Below are 26,954 nucleotides of genomic sequence, written 5' to 3'. Positions count from 1 at the left end.
AGGGTCCCCTGAGTGCCCCCCATTTCCAGGTCTCTGCCCTGTTACCTTGGACCGGGTATCAGAGATGGTGTTCTTGACCACCCGGATAGCCAGGTAGATGGCCCTGATACTCATCCTGGGCTCTGAAGGAGGAAAACTGGGTGGGCTGGAGGGCTGCGGCTCAGGGAGATGTCAGGTGGCTCGCCCCACATCAGGGCCTCGCGTTCTGTCTCCTCCCACATTCTCCAAGCTCAGGGGCACTTTCTTAGGAGCCTCCCTGGCCATGCTCTCCCTGGCCATCTCCCTCCCCTCTGTTATTTCCACGCCTCATTCCCTTGGCCACTGCTTTGTGTGTATCTCATTTGAACCCAGGTGAACTCGCCTTGAGGGCAAGATCTCTGCCTACGAGCTCTTTAGTGCCCTGCAGCTGGGCACAGAGCACTGGGCATGAAGTGGGCATGCAGTGGGCACACAGAGGTTGCAAAGTACCACCATGAAGAGCATGGGTCCTGACACCAGGCCTTGCCTGGGTTCAAATCCTGGCTCCACCACATCCCAGCTGTGGGACCTAAAGTGAATTACGTAGCCCCTCTGCACCTCAGTTTCCTCGCCTGTAAAGTGTGGATAATGACAGTGCCTCTCTCACAGAGTTAACACAGTGTCTGGCACACCATAAGGGCTGGGCAAGTGTTTGCTAGTTGTACAACTGATGACAGCACACCCAACTAAAGGAGGAAGCTTAAGAGGGGCAAGAAAGAGCCATGAGAAAGTTCTGGAGAGGGCTGGTGTGGATGGAGGTAGAGTTAGACATTCAGAATGATACTGCGCTCAAGGCTAGGTGTTACTAAGTCAACCCCAGAGTAGGAAAAAGGAAATGAGAGCAGGTACAAGGTGGCAGTCAGGCACCAAGTGAGCATGAGACAATTAAGAGTTTTCATCTTGAAGATGCAAACTGTTTCTGATTATAAAAATAGTATATGGCTGCATAGTATTCCAAGGTGTATAAGTGCCACATTTTCTTTATCCAGTCTAAGCTGGAAACCATCATCTTCAGCAAACTAGCCCAGGAACAGAAAACCAAACAGCGCATGTTCTCACTCATAAGTGGGAGTTGAACAGTGAGAATACATGGACATAGGGAGGGGAACATCACACACCAGGGCCTGCCAGAGGGTTGGGGGAAAGGGGAGGGAGAGCATTAGGGCAAATACTAATTTCCCTGAATAAAAGAAAAAATAGTATATGTTCATTGCAAAATTAAAATAAAAAATAACCACTTTTTAATAGATTTTGTCCTTCAGACCTGTTTATGCATAAATGAACATAGATTTCTTCCACATCACTAAGGTCATGCTATAAATACTGCCCCACGTTGTATTGCTACACTTAATAGAAAGAGGGCAGCTTTTCCACAAAAAGTGGATTGACTACACACTTTTTAATAGCTGCATAATATTCCATTATGCAGATATATTGTTTATTCCACAAATTCCCTACAGAAAAACATTTAGGCTGTTTCTCATGCTTTGCTTTTAATACAATGTTTTAATGAGCACCTTTGTCCAATTACTTTTGGGAAATTATGTCCTTTGGATGGTTGACAAAAAGTTGGACTGTTGAGTGCAAATGTTGGTCCATATCCAATTGAGCACCCAAAATCATTTATTGATTTACATCTCTGTCACTGAAGTATCACAGGTGGTTTCTTGTCACCCTAGACTAGCAATAAGCAAAGTATAACCCACAGCCTGTTTCTGTAAATAAAGTTTACAAAACCAGCCATGCTCAGGAGTCCACAGCTGTTTTTGGTCTGCAATGGTAGAGCTGAGTAATTGTCAAAGACACTATATGGCCTGCAAAGCCAAAAATATTTTTACTCTCTGGCCTTTCACAGAAAAATGACCAGGTGAACTCTAGCCATTACCATCTCTATTCATTGAATAGGCAAAAAGGATTTCACTGTTGCTTAAATGTGCATTTCTTCAAGAGAAAGGTTTAATGGCAGCACAAGGCCCTTTACATACAGTTGCCCAATTTGTGCACTGAACAAATCTACCCAACTTTAGGGCTGAGGGGGAGCTGCCCATGCTCTTCTAACCATTATGTACCTGTAGGGCTGCATGCTGCCAACAGGGGCCTTCTTCAAATTCACACAAAGGCAGAGTGTGAGCTAGTGCCTTGGTTAGGGACAGGGGTTCTCTTTAAATATCAGGGCTAGGTTTAGAGTTTGGGCTTAGGAATTGGAATCAGATGTGTAGGCTATGGTTGAGCATTGAGTCCACGGGGCTTCAGAGTTATGCCTATGTGGTGTAGTTTGGCCTTATATCCAGCCTCTGATTGAGCTTTGGAGGTTAGCAGGAGGATTCAGGTTAACAATTCGGACTCAGAGGGTTGGGCGTGGGGAGGGTAAGCCACAGTGCTGATTAGGTTAAAGCTTAGAAAATGCAAAGCAACCAAGAACCTTGGCTTTCTTGGCCCACCCAGTAGTGTCAAGGAAGTGGCAATGCCCGAACATGAATGAAACTTGCCTCCCTTGTTCTCCACCCTGCCTACCCCGCCCTCCCCGCCCACCCCACCCACCCCACCCACCCTGCCTTGCTCACCATCTGCGCTCACTATAGCCCTAATCAGATTCAGAGTCCCCACGCGGACGGCCTCCTTGTTTGTCTCCATCTGGCTGAAGAAGAACTTCATCAGCTCCTTGGGGTAGGAGCGAGCTGCAGGGTGGAAGGACAGCTTTAGTCATGCTCACCGGGTCCAGAGCAGGCCCAGCAAGGCAGTCCCAGGCCCAGCGCTCAGAGGGGCCGGGACTCGTAGAGGCCCCCTGCAGGCCTCGGGGCAGGCAGGGAGCACCCTGCCGCAGAGCCTCACCGAGGGCTACAAAGCAGTGCACCATCTCCATCAGATTTTGGCTGCTGTACTGATGCTGGGCCAGGGCCTTGTTGCACACCTGGGGAGGGACGTGCAGTGAGGCTGGAGGAGATCACAGGGACACAGGTGCAGGGGCAGCCCAGCTGACCATACCTGGGGCTGCATGGGCACCCCAGCCTCACACCCCATCAGGATACAGGAAGCATGCAAGTGAGTTGTGGGCCAGGCCACCTCCCGCCACCAGCTTCCTGCTGATCCACCCAGAGAATGCCCTTGTCCAGCCGAGCTTGCTGGCCTCACCTGGACGTGCAGTTCTGTGAAAATGGTGTGTAGCTGCATTTGGGGGACAGGGGTGTTGGTGGTGACTGACACTTCCAGGATCTGCCTCAAGACCTGCAGTGGATAGGCAAATGGTGGCAGGTGACCTTCTACCAACTCAAGGTCAAACTCTAGACCCTCGCTACTGAGGGGCCCACTGACCCACTGAGCACCAGCATTCCCTGGGAGCTGATTAGAAATGCAGACTCTCAGGCCCTACCCCGGTCCTGCTGAATCCAAGCCTGCATTTCACCCAGCCCCCAGGTTGTTCCTAACCACAGCAAGGCTTGGGAAGTGCTGCGCTAGGCCCCTGAGTGTGGCATTCAAGGCCTCCTTCACTTAAAAGTGAATCCCATTATTTAGCCAGAATGATCTACAGATGGCTCCTAAATCAGTCACATCCCTTTCCACTCCTTGCTTTAAGAGCTGAGACCCACACCCTGCTTATAGATGAGTGATCCCTTTACATGGGCACCAGCCCCAGCCCCAGCTCCACTCGGAACACTGCAACGGCTCCATCTCACACATCTCGCCCCTTTACCAAGGCTGCCTTGAGTTGACCGGTGTCCTTCCAAAATTCAGGCTCGCCCAGAATCTGAGAATGTGACCTTATTTGGAAATAGGGTCTTTGTGATGGAATTAGTTCAGGATCTCGAGGTGAGATCATCCTGGATTTTGGGTAGGTGTCCTTGTAAGAAGAGGACACAGAGGGACACACAGGGAAAGGCCACGCAATGAGGAAGGGAGAAATCGGAGTGATGCTGCCACTGTCACAGAACACGTGGGGACACCAGAAGCTGGAAGATGCAAGAGAGCTTGCTTCCTTAGAGCCTTCAGAAGGAGCACAGCCCTGCCGACACCCTGAGTTTGGACTCCTGACCTCCAGGACGTACAGAGAATACATCTCTGTTGTTTCAAGCTACCCATGTGTGGTTCTTTGTTACAGCAACCCTAACAAACTAATGCAAAGGCCACAGCCTCACTGCAGCCTCCGAGGGACCAGCACCTGGTCCCTTCCACCCGGAAGGGCAGTGTTCACTCCCATGAGTCCCATGGGTGCCAGGATCCAAGCCCCTCCCTCGCAGGGCACAGATGTCGGGTTCCTGACACAGTGTCAAAATATCTGACATCCCCCCGGCTCCCACTCATCCCCCTTAAACACTTGGGAGCCCCCAATTCCCTAAGCCTCCTGCCCAGAGCCGTGGCTGCCTGGCCACTCGCCTGCGTGACGAAGAGCGCCTCCAGGCTGCCCTGGTACTCCGCCAGCAGCGGGGGTATGTAGTCGTAGACCTGCTCCCGCAGGTCATCGTTGGGCAGAAGGAGGCCAAGCATGGGCTTCAGGGACTTGATCACCCCCAGCTTCACCTGCCACCAGAAACCAGCTCTGGGACCCATTGTCTCACCACCCTCCAGCAAGGCCAGTGACCTCAGCCCCAGCCACAGAATCCAAGTACACAGGACAGAAGGTGCCTCAGAAGCAGAGCAAGGTCTTTCCTACACAGGCGACCGGGTTTGAGTCCCTCCCACTCAGCAGCCACATGACCTTGAGCAGGTACTTAACCTCTCTGTGCCTGAGTTTCCTCATTTGTCAACTAGTCCTATATCACAGAGTGGGTGTGAAAATAGCTCCCGTGGGTAAGACGCTGGTAGAGTGCCCAGCATGTAACAAGTGCTCTCAGGATTACCACCAACCTTCATCAAGCCTGGCCTCGTGAATGAGGCTCCTAGGTCCCAGCTGTTCAGCATCCATGAGTTCCCCGGCTCTGCCATGAGTCAGGTCACTGCCCTCTAGGGTCCTGGGAGTAAGTCTGGACCCGATGGTCCCTCAGCACCTCCCGGCCCCACAGGCTGGGGAGCTGTGGCCTGGGGACCACCAGGCCCTCCTAAGAGGGGTGCATCTCACCTCGGGGTTGTGGTGCCCCAGCCACACTGTCACGAAGTAGCGATACATGGGGAACACCTTCAGGGCAAACTGCTCCTCGGTCATCACGGGATACACGCTCTCCTCCAGGTGCTTCAGATAAAACTGCACCGTCTCACAGAAGGTCTCCATGGCTACCAACAGCAACAGGGGAATGCACTTGCCGCCAGAGGGGCTGGAAGCAGAACCAAGCCTTCCCAGCCCAGCTTCCCGAGTGGAAGCGCTCATGCCTTGCCGTAGCGAGCAGGCTGCACCCTGCCCTTCCAAACCCCCACGGCACCTTCATTTTTACTCTGCCTGCCTGTGTGTGTGAGAACTGAGCACTCGGGGGTGTCTGGGTCCCTCTCCTTCATGGACAGAGACGGGGTCAAGGGCGAGGCCTGGAGTATGACCCTGCCCACATCCTGGGGATTCCAGGTCAGAGGGCAGTGAACAGTGAACACATGTGGCCCTCTTTTTCTCAGGCACTAGGGCTTTTTATAAGCCCACAAGAACATTAAGTAATCAAAATCTGGGGCAAGGTGATCAGATTGAAATAGCATCTAAGACCAGTCCCCGTCAAGCTCCATATGGAGCCGTTTTCCCCAGTCTCCCTCTCCTGTGAATGCTCATTGCTGTTCTGTGGTCTCATGAAGTGAAGTGCTTAACTACAAAGCAAGCTAAAGGGAGTCACAGTAGCAGCTTCTTCCCTCTAAGCCGGGATCTTCTAAAAGGCCCCCACCGTGTCTCAGCCTCTTGTGCCCCAGGCAGCCAATCAGAGGCCACACGAAGTAAAAGATTAAGCAAACTTCTTTGGAGAACAAGTGAACAGTGCACCTCTTTTTCAACAACCCCTCCATCTGCTCCTTACCCAGCAGTCTCCCTCCGGCGCCCTGATCGAGCCAGACCTGCAGGCTCAAGTGGGACACTCACCACTGCAGATCGCCTGGCGTATCTTGGCTTCATTGGCAAGTCTCAGCATGGTGAATATGGTAGCCAGGGTGATGCCCATTATGGCATGAACTCAAACACTGTGAGGTTGTGAGGGATGATTACAGGGAGTTGGGGCTGGGGGTGAGCAGAGAGAAGGCAGAGAGGACAACCCTGCTGCCCTCCACCTCCAACCCCTAACAGTCCAGAGCTGGCTTAGCCCTCTGTCCTGGCTGGGGCCCAGGAAATAGTCCAGGAGTCAGAAAAGCATTAAAAAGTGAGCTAGAAGGGCATGGTGGCTCACGCCTGTAATCCCAGCACTTTGGGAGGCCGAGGTGGGCGATCACGAGGTCAGGAGATCGAGACCATCCTGGCCAACACGGTTGAAACCCCGTCTCTACTAAAAATACAAAAAATTAGCCGGGCGTGGTGGCGGGTGCCTATAGTCTCAACCACTCGGGAGGCTGAGGCAGGAGAATGGCGTGAACCCAGGAGGCGGAGCTTGCAGTGAGCCGAGATCGCGCCACTGCACTCCAGCCTGGGCGACAGAGCCAGACTCCGTCTCAAAAAAAAAAAAAAGTGAGCTAGAAGCGGGTAACACAGGAAGAAAGCCAGGCAAAAGGGGAGGAAAGGGAAGAAGAGAGAGGACCAGGAGAAGGAAGAGGAGGTCCGAGAGAGGGAGGGAAGAGAGGACAGAGGAGCCCCAGGGAAGGGGGGGCAAGAAGCAGAAAGAAGCAGCCCCCAGAGTGCGTCCATCCTCCCGGACACAGGCCAGCCTCCTCCAGGGGTCCCACAAACGTTCTTGGGCGAACACAGAAGCAGGGAGACAGCAGGTGAGAGCAAGGAACTGAGAGAAGGCACGAGGCCAGCAGAGAAAAAGAGCAGACAGATGAAGGAAGGGAGCCGGAACAGGCCACTCTGCAACAGGAGGCAGGCCCCTCCGCTTCACCCACCCTGAGTGCGCCCCCATCTTCAGACTTCATAATAATCCCCCTCGCTGCTGTCCCTTGTCCTCTTTCCAGGCCTGCCTTCCCTTCCTCCCCTCCCACTCCATCCAGGCCTTTATCCCCAGCAAGCCGTGAAGCTCTTCCACCTCCCGCCTTCACCAGCCTTATCTCACTGGACCCCTTGGCAGGATGGGCATCACGGGGGCCTGCACCCCTTGAGATTGTTCTCCCTGTGCCAGGCCTCACATTCCACGCTGCCTCTTACGACTCCTCCCGAGCCTTGCCAATGCCAGGACCCCTCCGGGCTGGGTCCTCTCTCTACTTTCACTCCCGGATATCAGTGGCTTTGAACATCACCTGCACTCTGAGGTCACCAAGAACCAAAGCCAAGCCCACACCTGCCCTCTGAACTCCGCGCCACAAATCAACTGCCCCCTTCACCTCTCCCCTGGGGGCTCCCACAGGCAACATGAGCTCCACACACAGCATGAAGTTCTTCACTTGAGCTCCCAACTCTCAGTGCTTCTAGCTCGGGAAAGGAGGCCAACATGCTCCCAGTGGCTTGCTACCTCTGCTCCTTCCCCTGTCCTCAGCAGGCCCCGTCTCAGAGCCCCTTCCCACATGTCACCCCTCACCACATGCTTCCCAGCCCAGCCACCATCACAAGTACCCACCTCCTAGTCCTTCTCCATCCAGGCAACAGTCAGAAAGGCCTTCCCACAACCTGCATTCACCAGGCAACCCTGCAGCTTAATGTCCTTCGATAGCTTCCTAGTGCCCCGGGTGACGTCCCCAAGGCCCTGCCTGACTCTCCCCCTCATCTCTCTCTCACTCCTTAACTCCAGCCACAGCCACTTCTCAACTCTTCGGAGAATCCAAGCTCTTCTCTGCCCCAGAGCCTCTGCAATGTTCTCTCCGTGTGGAATGTTCTCCCCATCCCATGCTTCACACAGACGTCCTCCTCTCTGCCTTCAGGTCTTAGCTGAAATATCGCTACCTCAACAAGGGCTGCAGAGATGAGGTCCCCTCCCTTAGCCAGATCTCAAACGCCCATTTGGCTGCTCTCTTCATACCCGTCACCTCCTGTTATAAATGTCTATTTCATTGTTTGCCTGTTGGTCCTTTCTGAGCACCGGAGCCATGTGTGTCTTATGTATTGTAGTGGCCAGGTACCTGCCACAAGGCCTGCATGGAGTAGGAGCTCTGTGCATGCTTCTGGGATGAAAGGAAGGGAGGGAGGATGGAGAAGGAAGGAAGGGAGGGAGGATGGAGAAGGAAGGAAGGAAGGAAGGGAGGCAGGGAGGGAGGGAGGGGAGGGGAGAGGAGGGGAGGGAGGGAGGGGAGGGGAGGTGAGGGAAAGGGGAGAGGAGGAAGGAAGGAAGGGAGGCAGGGAGGGAGGGAGGGGAGGGGAGAGGAGGGGAGGGGAGGTGAGGGAAAGGGGAGAGGAGGGAGGAAGGAAGGAAGGTAGGAGAAAAAGAAAGGGGGAGGGAGAGGAAGGAGTAAGTAAGGCAGGCAATAAAAAAGGAAAGGAAAGAGGAAGGAAGGAAGGAAATTAAAAAAGAAAGAGAGATGGAAAGACAGAACAACGCAGGTGGAGGGGAGCAGGAGAGAGGGGGAAGAAGGATGAGAGATAGAAAACAGAATCTTAACAGCTAAGAGACAAAAGGACTGCAGACACAAAATGGATAAATTTTAGAGGGAAAAAGAGAGAAATGAAAGGTAAGGGGAAGAGGTGAACATAGGGACAGATGGGAGGGGCAGAGAGAGGCAGAGACCAGGAGGGCACACTGGGCCAGGCTGAGGGCCCTCAAGCCCCTACCATTGCCGTTGGCCAGCTTGGCCAGTGTGATGATGACAAATTCATCAGTGAGGTTGAGGGGCTTGAGGTGGTGCTGCAGCTCGTACATGACCAAGCTGAAGTGGTTTCGGGACAGAGCCACCAGTGTGTCGCTGGCCACCTCTGCCTTCATATAGCCCTCCATCTGCAGGGGACAGGAGAGGGACATGTGGCACCACCACCAGCCGGGCCTCCAGGAAAACCCTCCTACCCCAGGCTCTCTCCATCCCTCCTGGTTCCCTTGGGCTCAGCCTTACCCCTGCTCTGAGAGGTAACTGCACAGGGCTGTGGGCATCTTGGGCCAGGCTCCCAGTGGCACAGCTCCTGGGCTGGCAGAGAGAAGGCACCAATGGAGCTTGAGGTCCTACCTCTGGTATCTCCCTCATCTCCTTGGAGGAAATGGCCACCAGCCTCTGCACGCACTGCTCCTCCAGCTCCCCCTCCTGCTGGATGATCTCCTGGAGGATGTTGTAAATGTTGACCTTGCACTGGGTGGAAATCTGGGAAACAAGTATGGTGGGTGGAATGGACCTCACCCTGCCCCTGGCACAAGTCCACCTCTCTCTCCCACTGTCCTCCTTCCCTACACCCAAACCACCAGCCTCCAAACACACAAATCTTAGATCCCCATTCCTCCATTTCTAAATCCTCCTGCTTCGCTTCTCCTGCCCTTCTCATCCCACTGGCCCTGTCAGTACAACTTTCGTATCTGTATTCCTGCCCCCTGATTTCAGTAAATATCTGGCAAGGCAGGTGTTAAGTGATCAACACACAAGGTTCTCTATGCATGGGGCATTGGCCATCTTGAAAGCCCAAAGAAGGCAGGCTCACCCTGCCTTTGCCCTATTGAGGGAGTCTGTGGGCCCAGGAAAATTGCCTCTTACTCTCTTCCAATTCCTGCATGATAGCGCTTATCACCACTGAAAATGACCTGGTTTAGGATGGGATTGGGCAGATAGATTGCATATCCCAGATCACACCTGGAGGGTCGTATTTGAGAATACTTTTAATCAGGCATGACAAGTTACTCTTTTTTTTTTTTTTTTTGAGACAGAGTCTTGCTCTGTCGCCCTGGCTGGAGTGCAGTGGCGTGAACTCGCCTCACTGCAAGCTCCGCCTCCCAGGTTCACGCCATTCTCCTGCCTCAGCCTCCCGAGTAGCTGGGACTACAGGTGCCCACCACCATGCCCGGTTAATTTTTTTGCATTTTTTTTTTTTTAGTAGAGAGGGGGTTTCACCGTGTTAGCCAAGATGGTCTCGATCTCCTGACCTCGTGATCTGCTGGCCTCGGCCTCCCAAAGTGCTGGGATTACAGGCGTGAGCCACCGCGCCCAGCTGACAAGCCACTCTTAAGGAATGAGGGTTACTTTCTAGGTGGGGCCACTGCCTGCAAAGCCCTCAGGAAAAAATGTCCTTCTACCTCTGGTGGTAGGGAGGTCGCTCCCAACAGTCCAGAATCCTTAGCAAATTTGGGGACCTTAAGAAGAGAGGAATTCACCCAAATGTGTAAGTTCTACTGGTGAAATCCAGTACAGGGAGTCTTGGTCTTGGTTTCCTACTTTTGGGATAGCAAATAATAGGGATTTGTAAAACTCCAATCAGAAATCCCTATGACAGCTCCCAGAAATTAATGATGTGGCCTTAGTAGCTGCTCAGTACTGCGTGGCTCAAGACCAGTGTTTCTCAATCTTTATTATTATTATTACTCCCAAGGACATTTAGACTTTTTTCCTAATCACACCCCAACGAGACTTTAATGCCATATATATGTGTGGGTATATATATATAATATATATGTATATGTATATATAGAATATATATGTATATGTATATAGATAATATATATGTATATGTATATATAGAATATATATGTATATGTATATAGATAATATATATGTATATGTATATATAGAATATATATGTATATGTATATAGATAATATATATGTATATATAGAATATATATGTATATGTATATAGATAATATATATGCATATGTATATGTATATATGTATATGTATATACATGTGTGTGTGTGTGTGTGTGTGTTATACATATCCATGCTTTATACATGAAAAAGTAAAATTTTCTTTGTCCCCCAAGAACTAGTTTTACTTAATTGGGGGCAATATCACCCCATTGAGAATGCAAGCTCTAGATTTTCACAGTAAACTCAAGGAGGCCAATATGCTTAATTAACACTCTTACTGCACCCTACACAAATAGCCAGGCAAATTATAAGAAGATCAGCCTTTTTTGTGATCAAGAATAATCTTCGGAGAATAATTATAGTCACAAGAGAAAAACTGTCAAAGACTTGGAAATAACAAAAGCTATCACTGAGTGGCCTTCCAGAGCAGAGCTTGGTGCTGTCTGGAAGATGCTGTGGAATTACTGGATTCTGTAGAGTGTGCATCTGTGATTGCCAAGGCTACTTTACATCTCTGTAGGGAAAAAAGTTAAATCCTAGAAAACTGATAACAATGCACGTGTTTCCTCCATAGGAATGAAAATGATTCCTGTTCATGGCAGTGCAAATGGATTTTGTCTGGTAAAGCACAGGTAAAATTCTCATTTGAACAGCTTTTAACATCTTACTGGTTCCTTAACTAGTTAAGGAGTAAATAAAATCTTTGATGCATGTTAATTTTTAAAATGTGCCTATTAGTTTATTGTCTGTTTATTGCCACTGATGACTGATTAAGACCTGTGTGTTAATCATGGTTTCTTATTTTCTTCATTTCCTGATGCTTTGACACCTGGGTCCTTGCTGACCCTAGAGAGACTGCTCCTCTCAGAGCTAGCCAATTCCTAGAGATAGTAAACAAGTTGTCCATCAGCATGCTTTTTAAGTACAAAACAACTGTTACAGATTGAATCATGTACCCTAAAAATTCCTGTGTTGAAGCCCTAACCGCCAGTGGGATAGTATTTGGAGATGAGCCCTTCGAAAGGTAATTAGGGTTAAATGAAGTCACAAGGGTAGGACCCTAATCTCATGGGATTGGTGCCCTTATAAAAGAAGCAGAAGACACAAGAGTGCTTTCTCCAACTCTGCACATGCACAGGAGAGCCACATGAGGACACAGTGAGAGGGCAGTCACACAAGAAAGCCAGCAAGGAAGCAAGGCTTTACAGAAACCAAATTTGGTGGCACCTTGTATTAGTCTGTTCTCGCATTGCTAATGTAAACATACCTGAGACTGGGTAATTTATAAAGAAAAAGAGGTTTAATGGACTCATAGTTCCACGTGGTTGGGAGGCTTCACAATCATGGTAGGAGACAAAGGGGGGACATGGTCATGTTTTACATGGCGGCAGGCAAGAGAGAATGAGAGCCAAGAGAAAGGGGAAATGCCTTATAAAACCATCAGATCTCGTCAGACTTATTCACTACTATGAGAACAGTATGAGGGAAACCACCCTGATTCAATTATCTCTCAGTTGTTCCCTCCCACAACATGTGGGAATTATGGGAGCTATAATTCAAGGTGAGATTTGGGTGGGGACACAGCCAAACCATATCGCACCTCAATCAGGGACTTCCAGCTTCCAGAATTGTGAGAAAATAAATTTCTGTTTTCTAAGCCACCCAGACTATAGTACTCCATTAGGGCATCCTGAACACAGTATTCCAACCAACACAGAGCCCCTCTCCCAATCACCTCCTTTATTGGGCTCTCACACTCTGGGCCACTATCCACCTGCCCTAATCACACAGGGGAGGTATCAAACAGCCAGGGACAGCTACTTTGCCCCAGAGTCCACTGAGAATATTCAAATTAGCTAATTCTAAGCCTTCTTACCCTACCTCACCAGTTTCTTTCTACAGAAACCACAATAAAGCCTGTTGCCTATAATTTCCCCTGATTCCCTCTGCCTCCTCACAGACCCTAGTGCTTCCCCTGTGTGACCCTGCATGGCGTGGTAGGCCCCCTCTCTTGGGAATGTAACAAACTGTCTTTTCTCCTTTTTTTTTTTTTTGAGACAAAGTCTTGCTTTGTCACCCAGGCTAGAGTACAGTGGTGCAAAATGGCTCACTGCAGCCTTAACTCAAAAATGCTGGGCTCAAACAATGCTCCCATCTCGGCCTGCCAAGTAGCTGGGACTACAGACAGGTGCCACCATGCCCGATTAATTTATTTTTTTAGAGATGTGGTCTTGCTATGTTACCCAGGCTGGTCTTGAACTCCTGGCATGAGCCACCATACCCAGCCAATAAACTGTCCTTTCAAGAGCAAGTGTCTCCTGAGCTGTTGGTCTCACCACAGCTGAATAAAAACAAAGCCTACATTTTTTTTTTTTTTTGAGATGGATTCTCGCTCTGTCACCCAGGCTGGAGTGCAGTGGCACGATCTCAGCTCACTGCAACCTCCACCTCCCGGGTTCAAGCGATTCTCTTGCCTCAGCCTCCCGAGTAGCTGGGATTACAGGCGTGCACCACCACGCCTGGCTAATTTTTGTATTTTTAGCAGAGATGGGTTTTCACCACATTGTTCAGGCTGCTCTCGAACTCCTGACCTCGTGATCCACCTGCCTTGGCTCCCAAAGTGCTCCCAAAGTGGCATGAGCCACTGTGCCTGGCCTACATTTTTTAAAAGCCCGTGTTAGTCTGTTCTTGCATTGCTATAAAGGAATACCTGAGGCTAGATAATTTATAAAGAAAAGTGGTTTATTTTGGTTCATGGTTCTGCAGACCACACAGCAAGCATGCTGCTGGCCTCTGCTTCTGGTAAGGCCTACCCATGGTGGAAGGCAAAAGGGGAGCCAGTGCATCATGTGGTGAGGGAGAAGGCGAGACAGAGGAGGCGCCAGGTTCCTTTAAACAGCCAGCTCTCACGTGAACTCATTACCACAGGGAGGGCACCAAGACATTCATGAGGGATCTTCCCCCATGACCCGAACACCTCCCTCCAGGCCCCACCTCCAACTCTGAGGTCACATTTCAACATCATATTTGGAGGGGACACACATCCAAGCTACATCACAGCCTATTTTGAAACTGCCTTGCTTGTGCTTCCCAGCTCCTGCAGACCTTCCTCATGGCTGCCATACACCTGTCTATATCTAAAGAAGGACCAAAATAACAAGTCAATGACCATACATCTAACAGAGCATGTGGAGGAGAACACTTGACTTCAGCAAGGAAGTAACCCTTGCGGCACAAGGAAGGCAGCAAGGAAGTAACCCTCTGAGGCACAGAAATTCAAGATGGCAGCATAAAGAAGAGAATGAAGCAGCCATCAGGGATTAGCTCAGGGCCAAGAGAGACTCATCCTTTCAGGGAAAGATAAGTGGGAGATCTCAAGTAGTCCACATTCCCAACACAGACACCTGTAATCTTGACTTGGGAGAGCCCCTCAGCCCTCACAAGCCCTATATAGGGAGCTGGCTGGAGTCCACACTGACAGACTACCTCAAAGAAGGAATACACGCTGGGTTCTTCCCACCCTTACCCCCTACCCTACCCCAGGACCCAGGCTGCTATAGCACAGCATCATTTTAAGAGTGAAGCCACCAACAGACTACTTCTGCCCAGGGGTCAACAGTCCCTGTGTTTCCACATCTATGAAGCCCCACTGACATCCCCCTACACCCACCCAGAGGGCTGCAGCCTCATGGTGCCATGTGGACCCAGCAGGGCAGCTACATTCTTGGCATCCAAGCCCATGCAGCATCCTACACCCCGGGGAACAGGCAGTCTGGTATATCAGAAAAGCTGCCCCCAGAGAGCCAAAGAACACATTCCCCAGAACCTGAGAGACACCTGCCCAGGGCTGCTGCCACTGATAGTGATCCTGCCCCAAAAGTGACAGGGTCTGAAGACTTGCCTGCCCAGAACCTACCACCACCACCACTGGCAACCAGACGGGCCAGCCAGGGACCCAAGAACCAGCCTGCATACCACACATATTCATGCATACCACCCAGGGACCTGAAGAACAGCCTGCCCAGGCCCACAGCCACCACTGTCTGTGAACCCATCTCCTCTAGCATCAAAGCCACTGTGTGCTTGCATGTGTCCCCAAGGGGCCTAAGGACTGATTCACCTGGCATCCCTGTCCCCAGCAAAACCACCCTCAGCCTGCACAAATAACTGCTGGAACTCACAGACACTGCTGATATTAATGACAGCTGAAGAAATTGTACAAGGACTACATCTCTTCACACACCCAGAACCAAGTCCAAAGCAGCCTATCCAACCAACATGGTAGGTACATCTATAGGAAAAAGTCTTTTTCTATGACAGCTACTCCATAAATGGGAAAAAGCAACTATTATACCAAATGTGTAATAGTTATCAACATAGGGACATAAGAAAAATGAAAAAGCAAGAAAACATAATGCTTTCAAAGGAACATAATAATTCTCCAGTAACAGACTACCAAAAAAAGAAAAATTTATGTAATGCCTAAAAAGAAATTTAAAATACTGATCTTACATGAACTCAGTGAGATACAAGAAAACACAGACAGGCAATACAAATAAATAAATTGAAAAAAAAATTCATGATCTGAATAAGAATTTCAACAAACAGATGATATAAAAAAGAAATCTTGGAATTAAGAATTCAATAAAAATTAAAAATACAATCAAGAGCTCTTACACTGGATCAAGCAGAGAAAAAGAATTTCTGAACTTGAAGAAAGATCATTTGAAAAGAACAAAGAAAGTCCACATAACACATGGGACACCATTAAGCAAACACATACTCAATTTTAGGAGCCCCAGAAGGACAACAGATGGGAAAAGGCATAGAAAATTGATTTAATGAAATAATAAGGAAAGCTAAAAACTTCCCAAGTCATGGGAACCATATAGACACCCAAATACAGGAAGCTCAAATATTTTCAAATAGATTCAACCCTAATAGGTCTTCTCTGAGGCACGTTATAGTTAAACTGTCAAAAGTCAAAGACAAAGATAATTCTAAAAAGAGCAAGAGAAAAGCATAAAGTGACGTCAAAGCTGACTAGCGCACATTTCTCCACAGAAACCTTATAGGCCAGGAGAGAATGGGATGATATCTTCAAAGTGCTGAAAGACAAGGTTAGGTGAGAATACTATATCCAGCAAAGCTATCTTTAAGAAATGTAAGGGAAGTAAAGTCATTCCAAGGCAAGCAAAAACTGAGGAAATATATCACCATTAGACTGATCCTACAAGAAATGTCTAATAGAGTTGTACATCTGGAAGTGAAACAATGATATCTGTCATCAGGAAAACACACAAAAGTATACAATCTCACTGTCTCACCTAGAGTAGATGACACAGATAAATGATACACGCAAATGAGAAAGAGAAAAGAATCAAACATTATTACTACAGAAAACCACGAAACCATAAAAAATAAGTAAGAGAGAAAGAAACAAAGGTTAACAAAACAATCAGAAAATATTTAACAAAATGACAGGAGTAAGTCCTGATATACAAATAACAATCTTGAATGTAAATGGTTTAAATGTCCCCAATCGAAGGATATAGAATGACTGAATTGATTAAAACAACAACAACAAAAAAAAACAAGTTCCAACTATATGCTTCCTACACAAAACTCTTCACCTGTAAAGGTCCATATAGTTTGAAAGTAAAAGGAAGGAAAATGGTATTCCATGCAAATGAAAGCCAAAAGTACGTAGGAGTGGCTATGCTTCTATGGCTTCTATCAGACAAAATAGCTTTTAAGTCAAAAAACATAAAAAGAGACAAAGATGGTCAGTATATAATGATAAAAGGGTCAATTCAGCAAGAGGATATGACAATTTTAAATACATATGCACCCAACACCAGTGTACCCAGATACATAAAGCAAATATTATTAGAGCTAAAGAGAGAGACTACAATATTTTGGAACTTCAACACCCCATTTTCAGTATTAAACAAATTATCTAGACAGAAACTCAAAAAAGAAACATCACACTTAAACTGCACTAAAGACCAAATGGACCTAACAGACACTTTTACAGGAGATTTCATTCAACAGCTACAGAATACACATTCTTCTCAATAGCACATGGAACATTCTCCAGAATGGACTGTATGTTAGGTCACAAAATAAAATCTCAACAAAATTTTTAAAATGAAATCATATCAAGCTTCTTCTTAGACCACAATAGAATAAAACCAGAAATCAATGACAAGAGGAACTTTGGAAACTGTAGAAATACATGAAAATTAAACATATTCCTGGGCCAGGCATGGTGGCTCACGCCTGTAATCCCAACACTTTGGGAGGCTGAGGCGGGCAGATCACGAGGTCAGGAGATCGAGACCATCCTGGCTAACACGGTGAAACCCCGTCTCTACTAAAAATACAAAAAAATTAGCTGGGTGTGGTGCTGGGCACCTGTAGTCCCAGCTACTCGGGAGGCTGAGGCAGGAGAATGCCGTGAACCCAGGAGGCGGAGCTTGCAGTGAGCCGAGATTGCACCACAGCACTCCAGCCAGGGTGACAGAGCGAGACTCTGTCTCTTAAAAAAAAAAAAAAAAAAAAAAAAGATGTTCCTGAACAACCAATGAATAAATTAAGAAGGAAACTTAACATTTTCTTGAAACTAATGAAAATTAAAATACAACATACCAAAACCTATGGGATGCAGCAAAAGCACTACTAAGATGGAAGAGTATAGCAATAAATTCCAATATCGAAAAAGTAGAAAGATTTCAATTAAACAACCTGACAATACACATCAAGGAACTAGAAAAACAAGAACACACCAAGTCCAAAACTAGCAGAAGTAAAGAAATAAAATCAGGGACTTCCAGTTCCAAAATGGTGGCATAGAAACAAGCTGGCTTCACTCCCCAGTCCCCACTCCAAGGCCCCACCACCTACACACACACACAGAAAACCAAAAACAAATGTACAGCAACAAGATTATCATCAGCAATTTCTAGAACTCAAAATGGAGAATGAGGCAGTTCCTGGGGCCACAGAGAAGGGAAAAAACTCTGAGCAAACTGTAAGAGAATGGGACTTCTATATCCATGATGCCTCTCCTCCCAATTTGCCCAGCATGAAGCCCATGAAAAATTTCCCTGACTTATGGTTTCTATACTGGAAAAAGTTAACGATCAAAGTGGACAACCAGTTTCCTGAAAATCTTGGCTTTCCTGGCAGGAGACCTGTCCCTGTCTCAACCTATGAGAAGTATCAGGAATGCCTGAGCAGAGAAATACCCCTGAGGACAGCCAAAGACAAAGACAGGAGGTGGGACTATCATCAGCATCCCTTGAAACTCTGCTCTGTAACTCAGCCAAAGGAGATACCAAGTAAGAGTGGCTGTTCAGCAGCACTGTGCTGTATGAGGTTCATTCCACAGGTTCCCTTGGCATGAACCCCTAGCCAGCCTTCCAACACTACTGAGATATACTCCTTAGGACCTGCCTCATTTTGGGACAGGTGGCATTCTGATTGTTTATGGGAACCAAAGGAAGCCTGGGCTTATGAAGCCATCTGATGCCGTAAAGGAGGCAATGACCTGGCAGGGAAAGAAAAAAAAGTCAACAGGTAAATTACAGAGAATCTCTAAACAAACATATCCAATTAAAATCAGAACAAGCCAGACAGAGAAGACAAATAAATAAATAATCCTTCAATTCAAAGACACAGACATACATCCACAAGAAACAATAGCAAACAGGGAATCATGACCTTCCAAAATGGACAAAGCAAAAAACCATGACTGACCCTAATGAGATGGTCATATGTGAACTCTCTGACCAAGAATTCAAAATAGCAGTTTTAAACAAATTCAGTGATCTCCCATGTCATAAAAAAAAATCAGTTCAGAAATTTATCAGGGAAATGTAACAAGGAGATTCAAATAATTTTAGAAACTCAAAAGTCTTAAAACTGAGAAATGTGCTAAATTGAAAACGTCATTAAAGGCTGTCAATAGTAGACTGAATCAAGCAGAGGTAAGAATCAGTGAGCTCAAAGACAGGCTATTTGAAAATACACAGTCAGAGGAGAAACAATTTAAAAAATATAAAAGAATGAAGATTACTTACAAGATACAGAAAAGTACCTCAAATGATCAAATTCAAGAATGATTGGTGTTCCAGAAGGAGTTGAACAAGAGGTAGAAAGCTTATTCAAAGCAATAATAATGGAAAACTGCCCAAAACCTGAGAAAGAGATTAATATTCAGGTATAGGAAAGTCAGAGAATGACAAAAAGATTCAACCCAAATAAGATTACTCCAAGGCATATTATAATCAAACTCTCAAAGAGTTTGACAGGACAAAAAGAGGATTCTAAAAGCAGCAAGAGAAAAGAAGCAGATAACATGTAAAGGAGTTCCAATTCATCTGACAACAGACTTCTCAATGGAAACCATACAGGCCAAGAGGGAGTAAGATGAGATTTTCAAAGTATTAAAGTAAAAAACCCTGCGATCCAAAAATCTGCATCCAGCAAAGCTATCCTTAAAATATGAAGGAGAAATAAAGTATTTCTAAGATGAACAAAATCTGAGAGAATTTACCACCACCAGAAATGCCAGGAGCTTTTCAATCTGAAAGAAGAAAACACTAATGTGAAAAAAGATAATGTTTGAAAGCACAAAACTCACTGGGAAAATTAAGCACATGGACAAACTCAGAATACTCTAATATCACAATCATTGGTAATCCACTCATAACTCTAGAAGTGTATTGAAAGCTATTGAAAACAATATAATTGTTTCAATAGAAACAATAATTGAAAATAATAATACCTGTAGCAACTTGTGAAGAGATAAAGAGAGGCAATATAAAAAGATGTAAATTGAGTTGATATAAAGTCAAATGTGGAGGGGATGGAGTTATTAAATGCAGGCTTTTAAATTTTTTCTTTTTTCCTATTTTTGCTTTGTGGTCTAAGATAAATTGTCATCTCTTTAAAATAACTTGTTATATGTATAAGATATTTTTAGTAATCCTTGTGATAACCATAATGCAAAATCCTATAATATACTCACTAAAAATAAAAATCAATTATTTAAACATACTACCAGAAAAACAATCCCTGAACCACAAAGAAAAACAGTATGAAAGAAAGGAAGACAGTAATTACAAAACAACCAGAAAGCAAGCAACATAATGGCAGTAGTAAGTCTTTACTTATCAATAATAACACTTAATGTAAATGAATTCAACTCTCCAGTTATAAGACATAGAGTGGCTGAACAGATAAAGAAACAAAGACCCAACTATACACTGCCTGCAAGAAACCCACTTCACCTATAAAGACACACAGACTGAAAATGAAGTGATGGAAAAAGATATTCCATACAACTGGAAACCAAAAAACAGCACAAGTAACAATAGTTATATCAGATAAAATAGACTACAAATTAAAGACTGTAAAAGAGACAAAGAAGGTCACTACATAATGATAAAGGGGTCAACTCCACAAGAGGATATAATAACTACAAATATCTATGCACCCAACACAGGAGTTTCAAAGTATATAAATCAAACGTTAATAGATATAAAGGAAGAGATATACTGCAATACAATAATGGTAGGGGACTTAAATACCACATTCTCAGTAATGGACTGATGATCCAAACAGAAAATCAATGAAGAAACATCACAGTTAAAACATGCACTAGATCAAACAAGCTTAAATGACATTTATAGAACACTTCATCCAATGGCTGCAGAATGCATATTCTTCTCATCAGCACATGGAATATTCTCCAGAATATACCATATTTTGGGCCACAAAACAAGTCTCAACAAATTCATAAAAGTATAAATCATATTATTTTTTCTGACCACAATGGAATAAAACTAGAAATCAACCACAAAAACACTTTGGAAAGTACACAAACACATAGAAATTATGTAATATATTGCTGGATGACCACTGGGTCAATAAAGAAATTAAGAAGCAAATTTAAAATTTTATTGAAATGAATGGAAATAGAAATATAACATGCAAAAATCTATTGGATACAGCAAAAGCAGTATAACAGGGAAGTTTACGACAATAAAAGCCTATCTCAAAAAAGTAGAAAGAATTCAAATAAGCAACCTAATGATACACATTAAGGAACTAAATAAAGCAAGAATATACCCAACCCAAAATTTAAAGGACAAGAGATCAGTGCAGACATAAACAAAATCAAGAGTAATAAAACAATACAGGAGAACAGAAGAAAAGTTGAGTTTTTGAAAAAATAAACAAAATTGATAAATATTTAGCTAGAGTAAAAAAGAAAAAAAGAGTGAAGACCCAAATAAATAAAATCAGAAATGAAAGGAGACATAACTGAGACTGGCAGAAATACAAAGAACTGGCTGGGCCCATTGGCTTATGTCTGTAATCCCGGCACTCACGTCTGTAACCCCAGCACTTTGGGCGGCCGAAGTGGGCAGATCACTTGAGGTCAGGAATTTGAGACCAGCCCGGCCAACATGGCAAAATCCCATCTCTATCAAAAATACAAAAATTAGCCGGGCATGGTGGTGTGTGCCTGTAATCCCAGCTACTTGGGAGGCTGAGGCAGGAGAATCGCTTGAACCCGGGAGGCAGAGGTTGTAGTGAGCCAAGATTGTGCCACTTCACTCCAGCCTGGGCAACAGCGTGAGACTCTTGTCACCAAAATAAATAAATAAATAAATAAATAAATACAAAGAATTATTAGAGTTATTAGAGTTACAAACAACTACATGCCAACAAATTTGAAAACCTATAGGAAACAGATAAATTCCTGGACACATACAGACTACCAAGATTGAACAATGAAGAAATAGAAAACTCTGATGAACCAGTATCGAATAATGAGATCGACAGTAATAAAAAGTTTCTTATCAAAGAAAAGCCCAGGACCGGATGGATTCACTGCTGAATTCTACCAAACATTAAATAAAAGCAAATACCAATTCTACCCAAACTATTCAAAAAAAAAGATGGATAAGGAGGGAATACTGCCAAACTCATACTACAAGGCCAGCATTACCCTGATAGAAAAACCAGACAAGAACACAGCAAAAAAAGAAAACTATAGGCCAATATCTGTGATGAACATAGACGCATAAATCCTCAACAAAATATTAGCAAACTGAGTTCAACAACACAATAAAAAGATCATTCACCGTGATCAAGTGGGATTCATCCCAAGGATGTAAGGATGGTCCAACACACGCAAATCAATAAATGTGATACATCACATTAACAGAGCCAAGAACAACAATCATATGATCATTTCAATATATGCTAAAAAAAAAGTATTTGATAAATTCAGCAGCCCTTTATGATTTTTTTAAAAACTCAACAAGCTGGGCATAGAAAGAGCATACCTCACGATAATAAAAGCCATATATGACAAACCCACAGCTAACATTGTACCAGATGGAAGAAATCGAAAGCCTTGTTCCTAAAATCTGGAACAAGACAAAAATGCCCACTTTTACCACTGCTCTTCAACATAATACTGGAAGTCCTGGCCAGAGCAATTAGGCAAGAGAAAGAAACAAAGGGCATACAAAATAGAAAGGAAGAAGTCAAATTATCCTTGTTCACAAATGACACGATCTCATACTAGAAAAATACAAAGACTCCATCCCAAAACTGTTAGAACTGATAAATAAATTTAGTTAAGTTGCAGATTACAAAATTAACGTACAAAAATCAGTAACATTAGTATATGCCAAATGGCAAACAACAGAACACTTCACCCATTTTGAAAAAGAAACCAAGAAATCCATTTCATTTACAATAGCCACAAAAATATAAAATACCTAGGAATAAATTTAACCAAAGAAGTGAAAGATCTATGCAAGGGAAACTATAAAACACTGATGAAAAGAATTGAAGAAGACACCAAAAAATGGAAAGCTATTTCATGCTCACTGATAGAAAAATTAATATTATCAAAATACTACCAGAAGCAATTTAGAGATTCATTGAAATCTCTATCAAAATACCAATGACATTCTTTACAGACAATTTTTACATGGAACCATAAGACTCCAAACAGACAAACCAATCCTGAGCAAAAAAGAGTAAAGCTGGAGGAATCATACTACCTGATTTCAAAATATACTTTAAAGCCATAGTAACCAAAATAGCATGGTACTGGCATAAAAACATGCACATAGACCAGTGGAACAGAATAGAGAGCCCAGATGTCAATCCATGCATTTACAGTCAACTCATTTTTGACAAAGGTGCTAGGCACATATAATGGTGAAAGGACAGTCTCTTCAATAAATGGTGCTGGGAAAACTGGATAACCTTATGCAGAAGAATGAAACTAAATCCCTATCTCTCACCATACGCAAAAATCAAATCAAAATGGATTAAAGACTTAAATCCAAGACCTGAAACTATGAAACTACTAGAAAATAATCATTGGGGAAATGCTCCAGGAAGTTGGTTTGCGCAAAGATTTTTTGTGTAAGACCTCAAAAGCACAGGCAACAAAAGCAAAAATAGACAAATGGGATTATGTCAAGCAAAAAACTTATGCACAGCAAAGGAAACAGTGAACAAAGCGAAGAGACAACCCACAGAATAGGAGAATATCTCTCCATCCTACAAGGGATTAATAACCAGAATACACAAGGAGCTCAAACAACTCAATAGCAAAAAAATCAAATTTAAAAATGGGCAAAAGATCTGAACAGACATTTCTCGAAAGAAGGCATACAAGTGGCCAACAGGGATTTAAAAAATGCTCAACCTCACTAATCATCAGAGAAATGCAAATCAAAACCACAATGAGATATTATCTCACTCCAGTTAAAAAGGCTTTTATCCAAAATATAGAAAATAACAGATGCTAGCAAGGACGTGGAGAAAGGGGAAACCTCACACATTGTTGGTAAGACTATAAATTAGTACAGCCATTATGGAAAACTCTATGGAGGTTTCTCAAAAAAAAGTAAAACTAGATTTACCTTATGATCCAGCAATTCTACTACTGGGTGTGTATCCAAAAGAAAGGAAGTCAATATATCTAAGAGATATCTGCATTTTCATGTTTATTGCAGTACTATTCACAATAGCCAAGATATGGAATCAACATAAGTACCCATCAATGGATGAAGGGATAAAGAAAATGTGGTATATATAGACAACGGAATATTATTCAATCATAAAAAAAAGAAACCCTGTCATTTACCATAACATGAATAAAACTGGAGGACATTATGTCAAGTGAAATGAGTCAGGCACAGATAGATAAATACCACATGTTCTCACTCATATATGGGAGCTATAAAAATGGTGAGCTCATAGAAGTCAAGAGTAGAATTTCGGTATTAGGGTATGGGAAAGGTAAGGGCAGGGGTGGATAGGGAGAAGTTGATTAAAAGATACAAAATTACAGCTGGAGAGAAGGAATAAGCTCTTGTGTTCTATAGCACTGTAGGTTATGAATATAGTTAACAATGATTGATTGTATATTTTCAAAAAACTAGAAGAAACAGTTTTGAATGCTTGCAACACAAAGAACTGATAAATGTTTGCAGTGTTGGATATACTAATTACCCTGATTTGGTCATTACACATTGTATATATGTTTTGAAATATCACTTTGTATTCTATAAATATGTACAATTGTTATGTGTCAACTAAAAATAAAAGGGGGAAAATGCAAATGCAAACCCAAATCCAACAAAAATAATAAAACTTTTTATAAATAAGCTCCTCTGCTCATAGCACCCCTTTGCTACCTACTCCAAGACAAAAGGGTAGTCTAAAATCCAACAGTTCTCAAAGTATGCTCTCCAGATCAGCCTTGGCATCACTTGGGAACTTGTTAGAAATGCTGATTCTCAGGCTCCACCCCAGACTTACTGAATCAGAAACTCTGGGGGTGGTGCCCAGCAAGGTTTGGATCAGCTCTGTTCCAAACCTTTGTCTAGTCCAAAACCTTGTCTGGTACCACGTGATGCAAACCTTGTCTGTACAAGCCCACCAGGTCCCCTGGTTGCACTTTGTATCACTCCCTCCAACATTCTCTACCCCAGCCCCTTAACCCAGCTAAGCATCTCCCCACTAGCCAAACATCCCTGCACACTGTGTCTGGTGTATCTTTACTCTCCCATGCCCACTGGCTCAACATCTTTGCAACTCAGCTCATGTGCTCTAGGACAATGGCTCCCAAACCCACTGTGTCAGAAGACAAGGGAACTTTTAAAAATTATGAACATCTCAGGTCCCAATTGGTCCTCAGGCAGTAGGCACCTCACAGTCTTGCCCATCTCTGTATCCCAGTACCACACATCACATCTCTGATAGTCAGTAACTACGTGCTGGGTGGTGGATGGATGCACACACAGCTAAAGGTGGCTGAGCCCAGTGGGTAAGACGGTCCTACCTCTGGCACCTGCAGGCAGCGGATGAGAGTGTTTATCACCACAGAAGGCTCAGTGGTGGCCTTCTCCGTGATTATCACCGAGGCCAGGGTCTTCCGCATGTCAAGGCCTGCCCCTGTCGTGTCCATCTTTGCTGACTCGCTGTCAATGATGTCCAGGAGGTTCACGACTTGTTGAAAGGTACCTATGAAAACAAAGGCCACCCAGGTGCAGTGTGGAAATGACCATGACAGGAGGTGCCCTTGTGTCCCTGGCCTTGCCTCCACCTGCGCAGCTCCAGCTTCATGTGTGGTATGATATCCACTGTGCAGATGGAGAAAGGGAGACTTAGGCTGGGGCTGCAGTCAAAGAGTTAGTGTCTGAGATGGGGCAGGAAAGCAGAAATGTGGATGACATTCTTACCACTGTCATGTAATTCAAGAGGCCCCAGGTCGTCTCTTTCCTCTGACACCTCCTCACTTGAGTCTACTGCTTCTTCTGTAATGGCTTCAGTCATCTCTTCCTCAAGCTCTTTTGAGATCAACAGAATTTGTAAAATATGGGGTGTGACACACACCTTAAGATGACCCCAACAACCCACACCCTTCAATAAAGCCATCCCCTTGAGAGTGTGTGGGTGGAACCTGTGACTTCCTTCTAATCAACAGAATATGGCAAAGGTGATGGGTGACCCTCTCTCGAGTGGATTATATCATATGGCAAAGACGGTGGGATGTCATTCCCATGATCACACTATGCCGCATGAGATTCCCTCTTATCAGATTGAACAGAAACATTCTACTGGCCTTGAAAAGTAAACAGCCATGATGCAAACTCCCTGTGGTGAGGGCCATGTAGCAAGGAACTGAGGGCCTCAGTCCTATAACCATAAGAAACTGAATTCTCCAATAAGCACATGAGCTTGGAAGAGGAAGCTGAACTCCAGAAAGGACTGCAGTCTCTGAGACCCTAAACAAAGGACCAAGGAAAGCCATGCCTAGACTCCTGGCCCGTGGAACCGTGAGATAATCAATGGATGTTCTTTTAAGCCACTGAGTTTATGATAATTTGTTACACAGCAATAGATAATATCCTTAGTTTAATACAGCCCTCTCGCCCTCTCTTCTAGACACTGATAATTAATGGCTAATGAGAAATTCATATCAGCATCTCTCATAACTCCTTTAAGGGGTTCTCTCAACATCCACAGCTTCTTAAAAATTGAGAAACACCAACATAGATGTCGAGATGGTGGAAGAAAAGCTCTCAGATCCTTTCTCCTCCTGTCCCAAGTTCCTTGATCCTCAAAGATCCATCCCATGGCCCTTTACTATCCCATACTCTCTTTTCCTTTAAACGATTTTAAAGAGCTACTCTGGGACCTAAATACTGACCTTTCCTTAGGGTCTTCTTCTGGATTAAACAGATATTAACCACAACAAAAAGCTCTGCTCTTTGCCCAATACACATCAATGGAAATGCAAATGGCAGAATTGGTTATCAAAGTGAGACAGCTGGGCTCTTCAGTCATATTTCTTATAGGAATGGGTCTCTTGGCAGGGTGGGAGGGTTTCACTAGAACTATCACCGTTAGATCCCAGACCCTTGGAACTTTGAGATCCAACTGCCTCCCTGAGTCTCCATCAACCCAGGTCTTTGAAGAGTGCACAGGGCTCTGGGGTGAAAACTCCACATCATGTTGTCATTCAACATTTATGTTATTCACATGTGTGTGCTGAAGTACAAGGGCCTGTTTGGGAAAGGGAGATGGTAGAAGTGGGGATGGCTTACAACCAAGTCCCAGGGGGAACACAGTCATGTGAGCCCTGGGTGGGGAGGTGTGGTCAGGACAGTTGGAGAGGAGAGGAGGGGCAGAC

General features: G+C 44.9%; 1 protein-coding gene across 1 annotated transcript in view; it reads right to left on the bottom strand.

Moving 5' to 3' along the window:
* MROH2A (maestro heat like repeat family member 2A) overlaps positions 1 to 25,605 on the bottom strand; it is a 60,183-nt gene extending 34,578 nt beyond the window's left edge. Inside the window, 12 exon segments of the mRNA XM_031008671.3 lie at positions 46 to 122; positions 2,583 to 2,696; positions 2,851 to 2,929; positions 3,151 to 3,243; positions 4,390 to 4,533; positions 5,072 to 5,223; positions 6,002 to 6,082; positions 6,085 to 6,099; positions 8,765 to 8,927; positions 9,151 to 9,282; positions 25,101 to 25,282; positions 25,501 to 25,605. Of these exon segments, the coding sequence (XP_030864531.2) occupies positions 46 to 122; positions 2,583 to 2,696; positions 2,851 to 2,929; positions 3,151 to 3,243; positions 4,390 to 4,533; positions 5,072 to 5,223; positions 6,002 to 6,082; positions 6,085 to 6,099; positions 8,765 to 8,927; positions 9,151 to 9,282; positions 25,101 to 25,282; positions 25,501 to 25,594 (1,326 nt within the window). The 5' untranslated portion in view covers positions 25,595 to 25,605.
* Positions 25,606 to 26,954: the final 1,349 nt, after the last annotated feature.

This window comes from Gorilla gorilla, chromosome 11 (genome assembly GCF_029281585.2).
Source record: "Gorilla gorilla gorilla isolate KB3781 chromosome 11, NHGRI_mGorGor1-v2.1_pri, whole genome shotgun sequence".
In the NCBI taxonomy this organism is placed as follows: domain Eukaryota; kingdom Metazoa; phylum Chordata; class Mammalia; order Primates; family Hominidae; genus Gorilla; species Gorilla gorilla.
The sequence above is the reverse complement of the archived record's forward strand: the minus strand, read 5'-3'. Positions and strand labels throughout refer to the sequence as shown.